Source organism: Gossypium hirsutum, chromosome D12 (assembly GCF_007990345.1).
Source record: "Gossypium hirsutum isolate 1008001.06 chromosome D12, Gossypium_hirsutum_v2.1, whole genome shotgun sequence".
Lineage (NCBI taxonomy): Eukaryota > Viridiplantae > Streptophyta > Magnoliopsida > Malvales > Malvaceae > Gossypium > Gossypium hirsutum.
Genome location: NC_053448.1, coordinates 61,552,510 through 61,569,678, shown reverse-complemented (window position 1 = coordinate 61,569,678; position 17,169 = coordinate 61,552,510). Strand labels below are relative to the sequence as shown.

Sequence of the window (17,169 nt, the reverse complement as noted above, 5' to 3'; positions counted from 1 at the left end):
TAATGACATGATAAGTAACAGCTAAGTGCTAACTTCTGCCGTGCCTTTTTTTTTTTTTTTGCCCCTTTGCTTAATTTTCGTTGTTTTCCTCGTGATCAAACTTAATTTTACAAAATAAAACACTAAAAAATATTTTTTTTAATTTGAGGTTTCTATTAAAAAAAAGTTGAATTAGTAATAAAAAAGTGGATCCTGATGACGAATTAAAATTAATTTACATTTAAAATAAATAGTTAACTTTCAATCACTAATTAAAGTAAAAAAATCTTTATCATTTTAGATAATCCTGTGGATAAAAATAATATGATATTTAATAAAAAAGTATGTAAAATTTATATAAAATATATTTTTAATATATTAAATTTTATATAAGATGAAACAGCCATCTGTTTGGTTTGAAGTTTGGCACCTCGTGCCTTGCTGCAATCAAAAGAAAACTACGTTCCAATTCCAAAACTTTTATTACTTAGAATTATAAATAGATTTCTTTTGGTTAATATATTATAAAGAAGCTTCTTTATTTGCACTGTAATGCACTAAATCGATTAGTTTTGACTCTGAGTCATCTTCCATTTTGACAATCTCTAATTTCCTGAACTAAAGGAATTTAACAGACTGGAAGATCTAATTGCCTTCACCACACATTAGCATTCCCCCAGCTGTTCATAAACTACCCCCTTTTTTTGTGGACTATTTTTCAGTCAGAATCCCAATGCATTAAGTGGGATTTGCAGCAAACATTCAGCAGAGAAACTAAAAGCATATATACGACTGAAAAAAAAAAGTAAACCATGTTTAAGGCATGGAAGAGCGACAAGAAGAAGATCAAAGTAGTGTTTCAATTGCAGTTTCAGGCAACTCAGGTACTACTGAGTTAGATTCCTAGTTAAGAAATTTATTAGAGTTTTTGAAAGATCTCTTACCTGATTTAGCCTCTTTTGTTTTTTTTCCAGGTGCCACGGTTGAAAAAGTCCGCCGTAACGATAGCGTTGGTGCCGGAGGATGTTGGGAAGCCGACGCTGAAGTTAGAGAAAGTGGCAGTTCAAGATGGGAGTTGTTTGTGGGAGAATCCTGTTTATGAAACTGTGAAAATGATTAGAGAGATAAAAACGGGGAAATTGACTGAAAAAATTTACCATTTCGTTGTTTCAAATGTAATAATTCCTCAGCTTTTTGGCTTTTCTTCCCCATTGTTTAAGTTTCCACTGGTGAGTGGTTCTTGCTGATTTTTTCTGGGTTCGGTTGCAGGGATCTTCAAAAGCAGGGTTTCTCGGTGAAGCTTCGATTGATTTTGCTGATTTTGCTGCAGAAACTGAACCTGTTACTGTATCTCTGCCGCTTAAGTTTGCCAACTCCGGTGCCATTCTACATGTTAGTTCTCTCTCACTGTCAAGTGACCGCCTCAAGCATTTTAATTTTTTTATTTATTTCAAAATCTAATATTGGCTTCACTGTAATTTGGTTCTGGAAATTCATGATGACCCATAGGTGACAATTCATAAAATTGAAGGAGCAGAAGATCAGAGGTGATACAAGCATTAATAACCCATCTCTATTCATTCACTGTTTACCTTAAATTTTTTTCTTGCTCCATTTACCTATACGAAATTTCAATATCAGATATGTTGGAGATGGTGAAGGCTTGACCATTTCCAGGGAGGGAAGCCTGCAACGCGAAGGCATAAATTACAGTGACAATGTCCAAACTTTAACAGAAGTAAGTTCAAAGGCCCCACTTATCTGGTTTTACTATAGTTTAGCATGGCAATGATTTGGGTTTTAAAGCATCCTGAAATTACTACCTGGAACAGATGGCTATTTTATGCAAGTTTACAATTAAATTGTTCTTTAATTCTTTCATAGGATGGGCAGTTGGACTCCGCTGAATTATATTCATCTCTACGGCAGAACTCTATGCCTAAGAGAGCTGTGGATACTGGCATGACTAAAAAGAACATGCACCGGAGAACAAACACGGATTGGTCGGCCAGTTCAACTTCTGATGGAAGTTTAGCGGAGTTAGCTATTAGCCCCGAAGACGTCCCAAGAGAATGGAATAAGGAATCAGAAAATCCTGTTGAGAAACTCAGAAGTGAAAATGCAATGTTTTTGAGGCAGGTAGAAGTATCGGAATTAGAGTTGCAATCTCTTAGGAAACAGATTACGAAGGAGAACAAAAGGACTCAAGATTTATCGAGACAAGTTACCAGCCTTAAAGAAGAAAGAGATGCAATGAAGGTGGAGTTTGAACGACTCAAGTCAAAGAACAATCTGGATGAGGAAGTACTTGAAAGTCTATCGGAAGAGGAGAATGAGGTTCTGCTAAAGGAAATTAGGCAGGAGCTGGATCATCAAAAGGAATTAAATGCCAATCTTCGTTTGCAGCTGCAGAAGATGGAGGATTCCAATTCTAATTTGATTCTTGCAGTGAGAGACCTCAATGAAATGCTAGAGAAAAAGAACAGGGAAATATCTCGCCTCTCCAGTGAGATAGAAGCAAGTACCAGCATTGAAGAGGTGCGGTTGAATGAACAACATGATGCCGATGAAGTACACATGATGAAGCAGACAATCACAGACCTGAATGCTGAGTTGGAGTTCTACAAGAAGCATAAGGAGGAGTTAGAGATGCATATAGAAGAACTGAGCCGGGAAAATGATGAAATATCCTCACAGTTAAAGCAAAACCAGCAACAAGAATCGATAAAGGCACAAAAGGAGTCCTCAGAATATTTGGCTACTATAGATGAACTTGAATCTCAGGTGCAAAGACTAGAGGACAAACTCAAGCAGCAATCAGAAGAATACTCAGAGTCTTTAATTGCCATTAATGAGCTAGAAAGTCAAGTCAAAGAATTAAACAGAGAACTGGAGAATCGGACACAAGGGTTTGAAGAAGAACTCAACGCCTTGATGCATTCCAAAACCGAGCAGGAACAGAGGGCAATCCGAGCAGAGGAGGCATTAAGAAAGTCAAGGTGGACAAATGCTGCTAATGCCGAGCGGCTTCAAGACGAATTTAAGAAGCTGTCCGTTGAAATGGCCAGTAGGATTGATGAGAATGAAAAGATGACCATGAAAGCAGTTGAAGAAGCAAACGACCTGCAGATGCAAAAAAGAGATCTGGAAGAAATGCTCCAAAAAGCCAATGAAGAACTTAAGCTACTTAAAGATCAGACTGCAGTCGAATGGCAACACCTTTCACACCAACTAGATCTCAAAGCAAAACAAATAGAGAAAATGTCAATGGAACTTACCGATAAGACTTCACAACTTGAATATGCACAAAGGCAAGAGAAGGAAAAGCAGGAGGAATTCTATAAAGAAATTCAAATGCTTAAGACTGAGATCCAGAAGCTCGAAGAGCAGAGAAGCCAATTTTCTGATCTGGCAAAAGAAAATGGGAAGCAAAGTGATGAAACCAAAAAAGTGAAGGCATCAAATGAAAAAACTGAGATGCTGATACAAAGATGGAATAAAGAAAGAGATGAACTTGAGAAAAAAATCACTTTAGCAAAGAAGGAAACGGAGAAGGCACAGAAACAATTGATTAGCACGAGGTCTTTCAAGGATAAAAAGGAGATGGTGATCTCAAATTTGCAGGCAGAAATGGAAAATATTAGAGTGGAGTGTAATGACTTAAAACATAGCTTGGTCCGGGAAGAAAGGGAGAAAGATAAACTGAGGAAACAGGTATCTCAATTAAAGAATGACCTGCAGAAGAAGGAAGAAGAAATCGGCTCTATACAGAAAGAACTCAAAAGTAGTGGTGGTCAAGCTGACATTGCCTCGAAGAGCAGCCACTCTACTTCAGCTCCTCAAGAATCCAAGGATATCACTAGCTTGCAGAAAAAAATGAGGTTGCTTAAGGTAGTTGTTCTATAAAAAAATTAGTTGTTATGCATGGAAAAATTCGCTCTGTGTCATATTTAACAAACATCAATGGTGGAAGAAAACCACATTGATATATAATATCCTTCATCTAGTCATGAAATGTTTACATTCTACATTTTCATGCAATGCAAACATCCAAGCTGATATAAGTTCTCATTCATCGATAGCAAAGCTTAATAATTTCACAACCTCTCGCAGGAACGTATAAACCTCAAGGAAACTGCTTTGAAAACATCAGCTAATTCAGCTCCGGAGAAGGAAAGTAATCTCAGCAATATGATTGAAGAGCTCGAAAGCTTCATGGAACAGCTCAAAGTTTGTCATTGTTTTTCTGCAGACCGGTGTCAAAAGGTTTGTGGATTACAATTATAAAAATGCATTGAATAATATAGTTTTGTGATTTTTCATGCAACTAGACAGCAATATTTTAGTTTCATGAAACAATCATAGAAACAGTATTTCAGAATTATTATAACTCTATAGAAACAGAGTGACTCTATTGAGCAGTACTAACGGGAAAGAAATAAAGACATAAATAACGTTGCCACTTCAAAACTATATCAATCAATGCATAATTGAGATAGAAATTCCTTTAATTCTAGACCTCACAATTGAAATTTTAGTTAAGGTAACTTGTATCTCAGTTTCATCCTTATTGTTAATATGCTTCCAATTCCATCCATTTAGTTCTAGATGGTTACTCCAGTCTCAATATTACCAATGTTCAAAATACAGGAACCTATAAATGTTAACAAATCTGAGGAAAGAAGAAAGTCACGAGATAAGCTCCATTCTAAGACTACCGTTGCAGAAGGCATGCCTTTGTCAACAACAGCAGTACCAGTTGAAAGGTATGAGCATACAATAAGTTGTGAACAACAAGGCCAATCTGTTTGTCTCGAGAATCAGATTTAATTATTAAGCAATATATTTACTGTAGATGAGTTCATTGGCTAATCATTTATGTTTTTCCTACTTACGATACCAGCAGTGATGTTAATCTTGCCGAATTGCTAAGTGAAGTGGAAGGTCTTAAGGAAAGGAACAAATCTATGGAGCGTGAGCTTAAAGACATGGAAGAAAGGTATTCTGAAATAAGTCTCAAATTTGCAGAAGTGGAAGGGGAAAGACAACAACTTGTAATGACAGTGAGAAACCTTAAGAATGGCAAGAAGAACTAGCATGTTCAAAGATGCAGTATGCTGGACAAAGAAGGCTAAGCAGGGTAAAGCAGCTGATCGTCTAAAAGGAAATATGTGTTTGATAGGTACATCAAAGTCCAATCAAGAAATCCCTATCATTTGAATTTGTGAAAATAGCATTCTTCCTTTATTTGTTGCTCATCTCTCTTGTTAGGAACAGTGAAAAATTAGATTCAACCAATTTCATTGAAAGCTCAAGCAGCAAATTTGGATTTTGAGGTTTTAAATTATAGATACACAGGGACCCATTAATTATATAGGAACCGATTCATTCTGCTCAATAAATTAAAATCTAGAATTAATTTTGTGGAAACATCACTAATAAGTCAAGCACGTCTTTGTCACCAGTCCTGCTACTTCGCTTCAAGCTAACAACTGATTCACTAAGATGGAGCTTTTCTGTTTCTTGGGGTATAATACTATTATCATAAAAGATAAAACTATAACAAAAAAGCAATCATTCTTACTAATAAACAAGCCTGAACACGTCACACCTAATGAACGTTTTATAAATCCTAGCTGCCTATGGGCTAGTCAGTTCAAAATTTCTGAGCAAATCAAATATTTCTGGCATGACTCTGCTATTTGAGCTTGCCGTTGAGCCATATGGATACATTCTTGAAAAAAGTGTCGCAACTGCTCCAAGTTCATGTAATGTTTAAAGGAAGTTCTGCATAAAACAAGTAAATTTAAATAAGATAGTGTATCTCTGTATTTAATGCTAATTTCTAAACGGAAAAAGAAACTGTTGGAGAGCATAATTGAACCAACCTTCTAATTTTACAAATGAATCTATACCCTTATACATTGGACCACGTTTGTTTCGATCGTGATTATTAATAGCGAAGCTTTTTGCTCAAACCATGTGCTCCTCCGTCTCTCCAAACTAGCTTTGTTTGACTTCCACTTCCATTCATTTCAAAAGATAGAGTCTGGAGGAGAAAAAGTGCATGGTTTAATATTGTAGACATATGCAGTTGTATCTGTAGTACACGTCAAATACAGAGGGTAGTTTATACAAACCTGTCTTGTTCTCTTATCAGTGGGTGTCGATGTTTGTGTAAAGGAGGATGAAGTTTTTTCATTCTTAGATGAGCTGGATGCTTGTGGAGGTCTTTTCTGCTTCCTTTGTTCTAGTATTTTCTTAGGAGTGTTGCCTCCTTGGTATTTGAAAAACTCAAGAATTGATGGACTTCTTCTTCTCTTAGGAATTTTTGCTATATTTCCTGATCTGCCAAAGGGTGAAGCAGATGTATCAGAAGGAAGATTCTGCTGACGTAATCTGCTCTTCTCTCTGATCCTGTTAAGAAATTCTATCGTCCAAGGTGAACCTAATTGTGGTTGGTTTGAAAGAATGGCCTTTGAGAGTGATGTTGCACTATGATTTGATACATCGTTTTTTAGTAGTGATCCTTTGCAAGCTGCAGATCGCTGAGCTAAAACATCCCGTATGGAGTTTTCTTGGTTGCTGGGACTTGCATCTGAATTAGGATTAGTTCCTACAAGACCTTGTCTAGGACATGTTACAGAACTCAACATATCTGAACCAATGTTGATCTCAGAAACATATGGGAAAACAGTGTGACTGCCTTTAGTAAATGACAATCTTCTAGCAATTTTGGATTTTCTAGCAGAATCCTCTTCAATCTCCGACACCAAAGAGGAGAAAGGATTAGAGTTACCAAAGCAAGAGAAATCCTCACCAGACATCGGACTGTCAGCAAAGTCAGTAACTTCACTTGTAAGTTCTTCGCGCTGATTCTCAAAGCTATTGGTGTTTTGCCAGTCCAAACTATTCAGCATACCTGCATTTTCTCCCAGATTGTAATCCCATATATTATCTTTCAAGGGTACATCGAGTTTGGGCTTTTTTGCCTCTTTTAACATGTTAGGACCTTCATAGATGTCAGAATCATATCGCCCAGGAATTTGAGGGAGAAAATCAAAATCCTGCTCTTGATCAAATATATCATTTAAAGATGAACTGAGCTTTTTGTAATCCTGGAACATCTCAGAACCTGTAGATTTCCAAGAATCATATTGCTTCGACAGTCCAGAAGGATGCAGGAACTCATCTTTGCTCACAGGCTCAAAATGCTGTGATTCATCCATCCTTGTGCTGACTTTATTAGAGCTATTTTTGCGTTTGCCTTGTTTTCCTTGAGAACCAACATTGTAATGACACTTGTCGGAGTTACGACCCGAAGATACAGAAGAAGAGCAGTCTGTCATTACAGATTTTGAGTCCTCCCGCTCACCGTACTTACACAAAGCACTGAAAAGAGCAATACTTTCATCTGGTACACAGTACTTTTGAACTGCCTGAATCCTGCGTTCATGTGACGACTGAAGGAATTCAACGAGCATTCCTCCCGAAGAGAGTATTGCATGCGCTGTCAAAGGATTAACTGAAGGAAATTTAGTAAGGAACGATTCTGCAAGAGTTTCTGAATCAGGCATCTTTGGATATGGGCCCCTGGTCGTCTTAGCAGCATAGTCAATGCAGTTTAGTATAATTTCATCAGTTGATTCAGATGAATAAGAACAAAATAGCTGGAAGTCAATTCCCAAACTTGCTGCTGCTGCATAGAGTCCAGCTGAGGATTCCATTACAGTAGAAAGGAAGCCAATGCCTCCCTCAAATACCTTGAACAGAAAGTACATAAAATTTATAGTAATTCAAATTTCAGATTCCAACAACAATAGTTTAATGTTTTACTGAAAATAGTGCAGAATTTCCATCTTACCAGAGCACCATGTCTCATCTTGCGCATTTTATGAACAAAATTGTCTACCCTAGGGTTTATTTTAATTTTCAACCTAAACTAAAAGTCCGTACTTCAAGTGAAAAAGCAAGAACATCACCTATAACTACTAATCTGCTGATTCTGACCAAGCCAACAAAAGATGGCTACGAATGCAAATAAGCAGCATCAAATTACCATAGTCGTTTTTATTGATTATCAGTCACGAGCAACACAGAAAATGAATAGAAGCAACTTAAAGATTTTTTATTAGAGGTCCAATAAACCTACACTAACCATATTGATGAACAGAAAGGTACTACCAAGCAAAAACTTAGGTTGTCTGGTTCTAAGCATCCCAAGATACCAGAAACAAAACCTGGCATTTATCTTCTTGAAACTTTAAGATTTTCAAAGTAGTTAAGTATGAAAGTCAAAGTTCAAAAAAATTGATGTAAATTGCGAAAATTACCAGGAAACAGCCACTGAAAGTAAAACTCAGCAATGTCAAAATGTTAGTTGCAATATTCTCAATGCACAACTGTAAGCAAGAAGATGTTTCATCTGAAATGGCAGCTTTCCTTCCTATGTTTCTGGAATCATACCATACCAGGCAAATTGCAGAGCTAATTATGACATCCACTGGAAGATTTGAATCGCGTTCCACTACTTGAGCTCCTTCTTTCTCCATTGCAAGAATTTTTTGATAAGTAGATCTTCTGGATACGATCATTTCCTTATCAAAATTTTGCATGTTCACAATAATTACTATGTCTGCCAATCTCTGCGGGTTTGGATTGGTTTCAACTGCAACTGGCAGAGGCAAACTATAGGCTTCTTCTTCTTTCCCACTTCCGATAGACCCCTTGTTATGCTTGTCTACAATAGGTACAAAGTTCAGTAGGTCCTCCACATTCTCGTAGTTCACATTATCAAGGGCCAGGATTGAATGAAACTCCCCTTCCTAAAACATTGGTACCATCTTCAGAGAATGTCTGTGATTACCACTATGATTACAGAGCTATAAACAATTACATGAAGAATCAGAGACGCAGCTAATTCCGTAAGGAAATATATTACTTTAAAGTTCAGAACTTATCCCTTACAGCAGTCAATTTTTGGCGGTTATTTAATTGATGAATATAAATAATTTGTAAATTGTTTTCAATCCTAAGGATTCAAAAGGATATCAACTTCAATGGTAAAGACCAATTTAATACAAATCAAGCACCCATATTGTAACTCAGCTATGCACCCCTAACTCGTCCTAGAGGAATTTTCTCAACTTCAAACACAAGCTGCTAGAAGTAATGTATGGAAAAGTAATAAAAAACAAACTCTGAGGGATAAGGCAATTTCTTTGAGGCTTTTAAGTTTTTTTAAATGACTATCATAAAAGTGCATGCAATTATTAACTATTCTAATGCAAAACTATTGGGCTTAACCCATATAATATATAAAAGCCCACCAAAAGAGCTTAACCCATCGAGCTTAGCACTGAATTTCTTTGTTTATTGATACGAATAGGTAATTTTATATTATTTAGTTTAAACTTTTCTGAGCAATGTGCTAAATAAACCAGTAACATTGCAAACTACTAACACAAGCAACATGCTTAAATTCACAATTTATATTCCAAGGGGTCATTCTATCAATTACGTGCAATATTTTGTTCCTCTGTTTACTCTAACCACATATTTCAACTTTGGTGTTGAATTGATGTATTCATTAGTTTATAAGAATTTACAAATCTTTTGACCTCTTAATGTCTTCATTCCTTGACCTAATACCTAACAAAACCCTCTTAACGGTATTACTAGAATTAATAATGTCTTTTTGTTCTATAATTTTTATTTGAATTTTGTTACACAAAATGTGACTCTAGGAGTAAAACTAAAATTACAAAAATAGTACACCCACGCATTTAGCTCAGCAGTTCTGTTCATAATCCTATTCGAAATAGCAGGTTTGAATAGATATCATCAATGAATAGATAAATTCTTAGATCAAATAAGAAAGGAGACTTACCGTCAACTTCTTTGCAATCTGGGGGATATCAACACCTTCGCAAAGTGCTTTGGAGGCACTAGAGTCATCCAGTTCAATCTTCAGAAAGTGAACATGAGTCAAGCCAACTGATTTGGGGGGGAAAGAAGATACTCTAGATGAGCCACAAAAGCCTCCATATTCCACAATAACGTTGAACTTGTTGAATGGAAAAGATGCAGAAACATTCCTTGAGGAGAAAGAAAGAGAGTATCATATATGGCTTCCTAACACTGCACAACAGGCATACCAAAGTTTCGGATGGACCCACCCACTTCAGAGTTTTATCTTTAGTTTTCCATAATGTGCAATGCGTTGCATTCTTAACCTTTTGGTGAGACTTTTAAAAGTTGGATAAATATTTCAAAAAGGTCCCACATGCCTTTGCTATGAGAAATACTGCAATTAACCTACATGGTTAAATCAAAGCTAAAATTTGTTGAATTCCAACAACATCTCCCAAATTTACTAAGCATCTTATATTTGGTTCTACATGTGTCATAGCAATCTTATCTAGGAATATTTGTGCATTTGCAGACTATACATACTGTATAAATAGAGAACTAGGAATAGGTCATCGAATTCATGAGTACAAATCTGCACTGGTGGGGAACTAATATTTCCTATGTCCAGCAGTAACAACTTTATTAAGTTGGCCTTTTCACAGAGCAAAAGAAAAAAAAAATCATATAGCACCAAATGAAGTGAGTTGTTGATAAGCATTTTGCAAATAATATGCCATAATATATTAGATATTGAAGGTTTGGAACTTACTCCTGAGATACCAACCAACAATTTGAAATCAGCTGAGAATCCATCTTATAGGCACCTGATGGATTTGCGTTTGTGCAGAAACTTGATAGCTCGTTCCAGGACAATCCCATAGACATCAACAAACTCTTCAAAGACCACCAGAAGACTTGCTCCGCCAAGATCAACACTTTGGAATTACTTGAGCTGGTCTTTGACTGTAAAATTCCCCGTATAACACAGAGTGAGGGATGTGATGTAGTTATTTCCTTATCAACCTTGCCACGAGCATCCTCAATCAAGGAATGAAGGAAACTTAATCTTGAATTTATGCACCCAAGGCTTCGACATAGCTTGTCTACATATAAGTGAGCTGCATTGATGCCATAGAAACACATGTACCAAGCCATTTGCTTAATAGCGCACAACGTTACAAATGCCATAATATCTTCATCACCATGGGAAGTATTTCTTCGTGCCATTTTTTTCTTTATACAGTCCATTAACTTTTTCTTTGGAAGGCTAAGCAATTCATACCTATCTTCTCCCAAAAATGAAATTAGCTCTGTCTCATTCTGCAAGATAGCTAGATAGCACTTTTCAAAATTTTCAATCAGTGCCAAGATATCATCTGGCAATTTTATATTGTAAACCATGATATCCCACTGCTGCAATAGTAGACCCGTGGACGCACATGCTTCAACTGAATGACCAGATGAAACATTGGGTAATTCAGCCCTTGGGTTGAATGACATGGCCGCAGATCCAGCATTATCTCTAGTGCTACTTTTCTGGGGATTCAAGAAAAAATCAAGATCATTGACTTGTAACGGTAGACCAGTGTAAGCACATGCTTCAACTGAATGACCAGATAAACCATTGGGTGATTCAGCCTTTCGGCTAAAAGACCTGGCCGCAGGTGCAGCATCTTCTCTAGCACTACTTTTCTGGGGATTCAAGAAAAAATCTGGACCATTGACTTGTGACTGTAGACCAGCGGATTCACATGCTTCAACTGAACGACCAGATGAAACATTCGGTAACTCAGCCTTTGGATTGGAAGACATGGCCTCAGGTCCAGCATTTTCTCTAGCGCTACTTTTCTGGGGATTCAAGAAAAAAGCAAGATCATTGAATTGTGACATAGTCTTGAATAGTAATGAAGCCCTCTTATCATCTTTTTCTGCTAATTGTTTCGAGTTTCCTGGTTTTGGGAAACCGTTGTCTTGTAACTTATTGGACGCAACAGCCATAAGATTATCATTAAGCATAGGTACGCGATCAAAAGTTACATTCGGTACTTCCTCATATTGTTCAGTAGCTGATCCTGTTAAAGCATCATCTGAGAAAATGAAGTCAGAAACTAACTTCCTACCCTCAAAACTTTCCTGTTCAAAATCAATGCTGGAAGCATCTATCTCCTCCATCATATTCTGAAACAAAGCATGAACTTTACTACTGCATTTATCATCTTCCAATATATACCAGTCCAAGTAGATACCATCAGATGCAGATAGGGGCAGCGGCTTCAAATCAGACAGTAATTCCTCGATAACTGTGCATGGTAACCTCAACCTTCCATGATCAGAGAGAACAGGTATAGGCAAAGATTTGAATGTTTCATCTACCAACACAAGTTCATGACTAACAACCAATTCACTGAAACTCTTGAAATTCAAGTCTTCCTTGAACATATGGTTACATGCTTCTGGCTCATGGGTTATTTGTCTGTTCAAAAACACATCAAAGTTTTGAGATGAATCAACATAAAAAATCTGGAATTCCTCAAAAATAACCAGGTTTGTGGGAAAAAGATAACCAGTATCCTGTTTTGCCATAACAAGTTCAGAATTCCCATCAGCTTGAGGAGTTTCCACCATGCATATAATGTTCACATCCAGGAACATCTCTGGGAAGGCTACCTCAGGTTCCGGATATTTTTCCACTAAACAGAGATCAGAAAGAAACTGTAAGATATCGTTCCCAATAGAGCCCAAGAGCTCCTTGCTGTCAGTAAGCACATCATTTTCTTGAGTCCACAGCTGGGATTCAATAGATTCAAAAGCAGTAGGAAGTACATCATCAATAGAATGACTTGTCATGATACACAGACTTATTTCATCCACCTCCAAAATGGGGAAGATGCTATGCTGTAAGAGCTCTCGACCTCCAAAAGAACTATCCTCTTCCAGCATATAAATATTTTGCTCCCTGTTGCACTCTGAAATAACATCTTCAACTGAATAAACTGATTCTTGAATCTTGTCAGGAAACTGCAGTATAGGGCCCGTCTCATCCTGAAGAAAGATTCAATTCAAAGGAGACACCAAATTTTTCTAAGAATTTGAAGGATCATTAAAGCTTAATTAAAGCAGTGACAGTAATATTTCTCCTTTAAACACTGCAGATCTTTTGCATCAGTTAGCTTTTTTTATATGTTCTTTTTCTTCTTTTTTCCTCCTTTTCAACAGAATCAACTGAATATGATGAAGCATCAGATACTTAAAACATTGCTTTGCTTTTCTTTCTTTGATCAAAATAAATATAAAACTTGCATCCAATTTTCAACGACGTAATACACGAGCCAGATATGACTAAAGCTGCATGTAGGAAACAAGTGTAAAAAAAGAAGCCTATAGGATATGTGGAGAAACTGCAGATCCATCAGCATACTGAGCAAATTAAGACCAATCTGTAGGAGTTTTTAAATGTTAAATTAAATATATAAAACCTCTCTAAAGCACTGAGGTAATCATTAAACTTGATCTGTAAACTTACTTTACGCAAATTAAAAAGAAATGAATTTTAATATTTAATATAACTCAGCCAAAGATTAGTATCTATTATTCTGCATCCACAAGGAAAAAAGCTAAGCCTAAGGAAATTGTAAGAAGACTGGAAAGTCCGATTGTAAATACTATATAAAACTTCCAAAAGAAATCATTCAATAAATTACTATTTACCTTATTATTATCAATCTCTGAAATTCCAGAGAATGTCTCAATCTCTTTCTCGGAAAAGTGGGCATTATCCTGCAAAGAAATATACAAGTTATAAATTTTCAAATACCTGCTGTGGTACTGAATAAACTTTTCAGATATGTAACGAACAATAGATAATACCAAAAAAGTATCCAGCTCGTGTGTTTCAAACAGTATCACGTCTAACCTCCGAACATCCTTATCAGCTCCACAGGTTACATTATCCTCCTGCAGTGGCATGAATTAAGCTTTATGGAAGATCCTAAAGAGAACAAAGTGAAACAAGATTAACATCATTTGAGAAAGTTAGTTTAAAGCTTTTTGCAAATCTAACCTCCTGAATTTCTGATCCAGAAGTTCTCTGACTCCCTGCTTCCTTCTCATTACAAACCATAGCTTCTTCCTGCGCATCAATAAAATCATCTAGATCTAAAAAGACCAAGACCGTCGGAGGCAAAGCTGCTGGATTATAAAGATTTTTCCTAAAGACAAGTTCACTATGATAAAACGATCCAGTTGTAAGAATACCTCAACTATCTTAATTTTTTTCAACAACGAAATGCGAAACATTAATTTTCCGTTTGTAATCCTTCAAGAGAACCTAGACTCTCTAATAACATTAGTCTTAGTCATTGACTAAAAATAATTAGAAAAAAACTTACTACATGCATTTTCGCAGTTTCTTTCAACAAAAGCAGGGAATGCAAAATCAAGCGTCGAGTTAATATGAAGTGGAGAAAAAAGAAAAGCATTATACATTATTGAATCTAGATTGCTTCTATTAAGAAAATACAACTCGGTAATTTCCATTATTGAAGCACCTTTAACAATCGACAATTCATCGATCAAAAGAGACAGAGAGCTCTCAGGAAATAAACGACGTAAAAAATGGAGTCTCCCCATTAGAATCCAAAACCATCTAGATTTTCATACTTGACATCATAATCAGCTATTTTTCATTCCAAATCCGGCAAAAAATTTTAAAATCGCATCGGAGACTAAAGAGAACTGAACTCATCACTTTACCTCGGCGGAGAACTTTGCGCTGGCATTTCCACTTGGAAACCGAGTATCCTCGAAATCTCTGATATCGACATCGATGAACGGAGGAATTGCTTCCGACAAGAAGTTGGAGAGAGCGGCGTCGATCGGCAATCTCTCGGTCTGGAGAGGGAGGTTGAGGAACGAATCAAAGTGAAGAAGATCGTCAATGAAGTTGGAAGTATGAGGAGGGAAGTGAGGAGGCGGTAGATTGAGGAAGCTTAGGGTTTCGGCTGGGGATTGAAAGGCGCTCAAGTAATCGACGTTGAGAAATCGAGTTCGCATCGGTGGTGGATTCTACGAGTTTGTTGAAGGTGAAAATGGAGCATGAAATTTAATTTGGCGCTTAAATTTTAAATTGGTGGAGTTTGTTTCGCTTACCACTTGCATGGATGGCGCGCCCCGTTGCTTCATTCCTTTTTGTGCGTGTTTTGTTAAAATATGCTATTAGTCCCTGTATTTTCACCAAATTTGATATTAAATCCCTATGCTTAAAAGATTAAAAAATTAAGTATTCTTGTTTTCTTTTATTTAAAAATCTCAATCCAATCATTAAAATCATATTTTATATATGCACAAATACTAACATCATATTCTAAGCCCCTTTTAAGTGTGCTACTTAATTATACCAATATTTATAAATTATATAATTAAACATGCTCGAATTTATGTATTTTAATCGCAAAAAACAACCTTAAATTATCATTTAAATTTAAAATTGATTTCAAATTTTCAAAATATTTTAATTGAATCTTTTAACTATTAACTTTATATCAATTACATTCTCTAAATTTAAGCATTAAATGTCATCTCAAATTTAACATGTAACATTTAGAACATGTGAATCGAATTATAAGCATGCATGCACGCACTTATTACACAAACAACCACACGTCAAAAAAAATCTGTCATACAATAACAACATATGGATTTACAATTTAATCTAAGTGTTTTAAATATATTGTATGTCTATTTTAAAATGGCATTTTACACCTAATTTGATGATTTAGGCTGTTAGAAGAACCTTGATTGATACAATATTAATAATTTTAATTATTAACTAGAATATTTAAAATTTAGAGGCCAACTTAAAATCGAAAGTTATATTTTAAGTACGTCTTATGGAATTAACCCTATTTCATATAGGGTTAATATAACTTTTAATCTCTGAACTTAACAATTATGTTTACTTTAATACTTATTTTTTTTCTACACTAATACATAAACTTGACAATTAATTAATACTTTATTTATCATTACTTTTTAAAAGCATTTTAGGGGACATTAATATTGCTAAATAAAACACTTTTTGAAGTTAAAAAGTGATTTTTACGTAACACAATTCAATGTATTATATGCAATATTTAGTCGGGTATACAATTATTTCATTATTGAAATTTGTTTCAAATATATAACATTATATTTGAATTTATAATGATTATATTTTAATATTTATAATATAATTCACATACATTTAAATTAAATTTTACAAACAATTAATATTGATTGCTTAAATATATTAAAAATATATATTTTATATATCAAAATATTAATAAGGGCTTACAATAAATTATTTCCATTTTTTTGAGATATCATAATATTAATAAATTTGAGTATCATTACATCTATATTATTATTTTAAAATATCGTATCTAAAATTAAAAATTTATTTCTCAAAAATGTTTTTTGACGATAATATTTTAAATTAGGAATTGTATGAAACTGTGATTACACATCATCTCTATCCATTTTTAATAGGAGCATGACAAATCAATCTTTTCCTCCCAATTTTTAGTTGGATTTAATTTTTTTATCGGAAGAAAAGAGTTGAAAATTAAGAAAGAAAAATTTAATTTGCCACGCTCATATTAGAAAGAGATAAAAATGACATAAAATTATAATTTCATACAATCATTTCTTAATAATTTTTATAGAAGATAAAACTCCCGAATTAAACAATAACTTCAATTGGATCTAGTACTCAACTCCAATCAACAATATCATAATACCACGCGATTAAATTTGGGTGAAAACCTAAGTTCAATTACACAAACAAACCTAATTGTCAAATTATTTTTGGGTAAGTACCTAATTCTCAAATCCAACTATCAAAGTGAACTAAAAAAATCTACATTATATTAACCCATTAAGCGTGTATAGCTTTAAAAAAAAATGGTGTGTCGATATCTTGAAGGTTGCTATTGGATAGGTGACTGAATACGCGTGTTCCCTTCCACACCAGACACCTACTCCCAGTGGGACCTTTCTCCCCTTATTAAACAACATTCCCCAAGTCCAGCAGTTCGTCGTTTTTAACATAAAAGCATATATCTTCTGATTAAAGATAATCATGAATTATCCCATACCAAAAAAACAGGAATTATTGCCACGTCGACAATGAAACGCTAGTTACGTGGCTGGTAATAGAATCCTGTCGGTCATGTTCTACGTGTGCCAATGTTACACCGCCACCACCATGCAAAGGTGGCGAAACCATGGCATTTTAGTTCC

The 17,169-nt window shown here is 35.3% G+C and overlaps 2 protein-coding genes across 3 annotated transcripts; one reads left to right on the top strand and one right to left on the bottom strand.

Moving 5' to 3' along the window:
* The first annotated feature begins 389 nt into the window (after positions 1–389).
* On the top strand, positions 390–5,353 carry LOC107943479 (putative leucine-rich repeat-containing protein DDB_G0290503). 2 transcript variants are annotated; one of them, XM_016877230.2, is made up of 9 exons: positions 390–863; positions 954–1,154; positions 1,249–1,371; positions 1,489–1,526; positions 1,621–1,717; positions 1,864–3,870; positions 4,093–4,245; positions 4,630–4,745; positions 4,886–5,353. In XM_016877230.2, the coding sequence occupies exons 1-9, from the start codon at positions 792–794 to the stop codon at positions 5,073–5,075; spliced, it is 2,997 nt and encodes a 998-aa protein (XP_016732719.2). In that variant the 5' UTR covers positions 390–791; the 3' UTR covers positions 5,076–5,353. The 2 variants fall into 2 exon arrangements, with proteins under 2 accessions (XP_016732719.2, XP_016732718.2); XM_016877229.2 differs by having other exon boundaries at positions 394–863; positions 4,883–5,353.
* A 108-nt stretch (positions 5,354–5,461) lies between these two features.
* Positions 5,462–14,963, bottom strand: LOC107943477 (protein SHORTAGE IN CHIASMATA 1). Its single transcript, XM_041107688.1, has 10 exons — positions 14,644–14,963; positions 13,952–14,020; positions 13,759–13,845; positions 13,600–13,668; positions 10,661–12,933; positions 9,869–10,076; positions 8,313–8,804; positions 6,120–7,742; positions 5,868–6,028; positions 5,462–5,766 (listed from the first exon to the last, which is right to left on the bottom strand). Exons 1-9 carry the CDS (start codon positions 14,941–14,943, stop codon positions 5,933–5,935), a joined length of 5,217 nt encoding a protein of 1,738 aa, XP_040963622.1. The 5' UTR covers positions 14,944–14,963; the 3' UTR covers positions 5,462–5,766; positions 5,868–5,932.
* Positions 14,964–17,169: the final 2,206 nt, after the last annotated feature.

Bases quoted from the DNA above. Each gene is read 5' to 3' on its own strand.
- LOC107943479 (XM_016877229.2), top strand. From the start codon at position 792: ATGTTTAAGGCATGGAAGAGCGACAAGAAGAAGATCAAAGTAGTGTTT. The intron at 864-953 runs GTACTACTGAGT...TTTTTTTTCCAG, and splicing joins TGCAGTTTCAGGCAACTCAG to GTGCCACGGTTGAAAAAGTC. The intron at 4,746-4,882 runs GTATGAGCATAC...TTACGATACCAG, and splicing joins ACAGCAGTACCAGTTGAAAG to CAGTGATGTTAATCTTGCCG.
- LOC107943477 (XM_041107688.1), bottom strand. From the start codon at position 14,943: ATGCGAACTCGATTTCTCAACGTCGATTACTTGAGCGCCTTTCAATCC. The intron at 13,669-13,758 runs GTATTATCTATT...ATTTCTTTGCAG, and splicing joins ACGAGCTGGATACTTTTTTG to GATAATGCCCACTTTTCCGA. The intron at 6,029-6,119 runs GTTTGTATAAAC...TTTCTCCTCCAG, and splicing joins CTGATAAGAGAACAAGACAG to ACTCTATCTTTTGAAATGAA.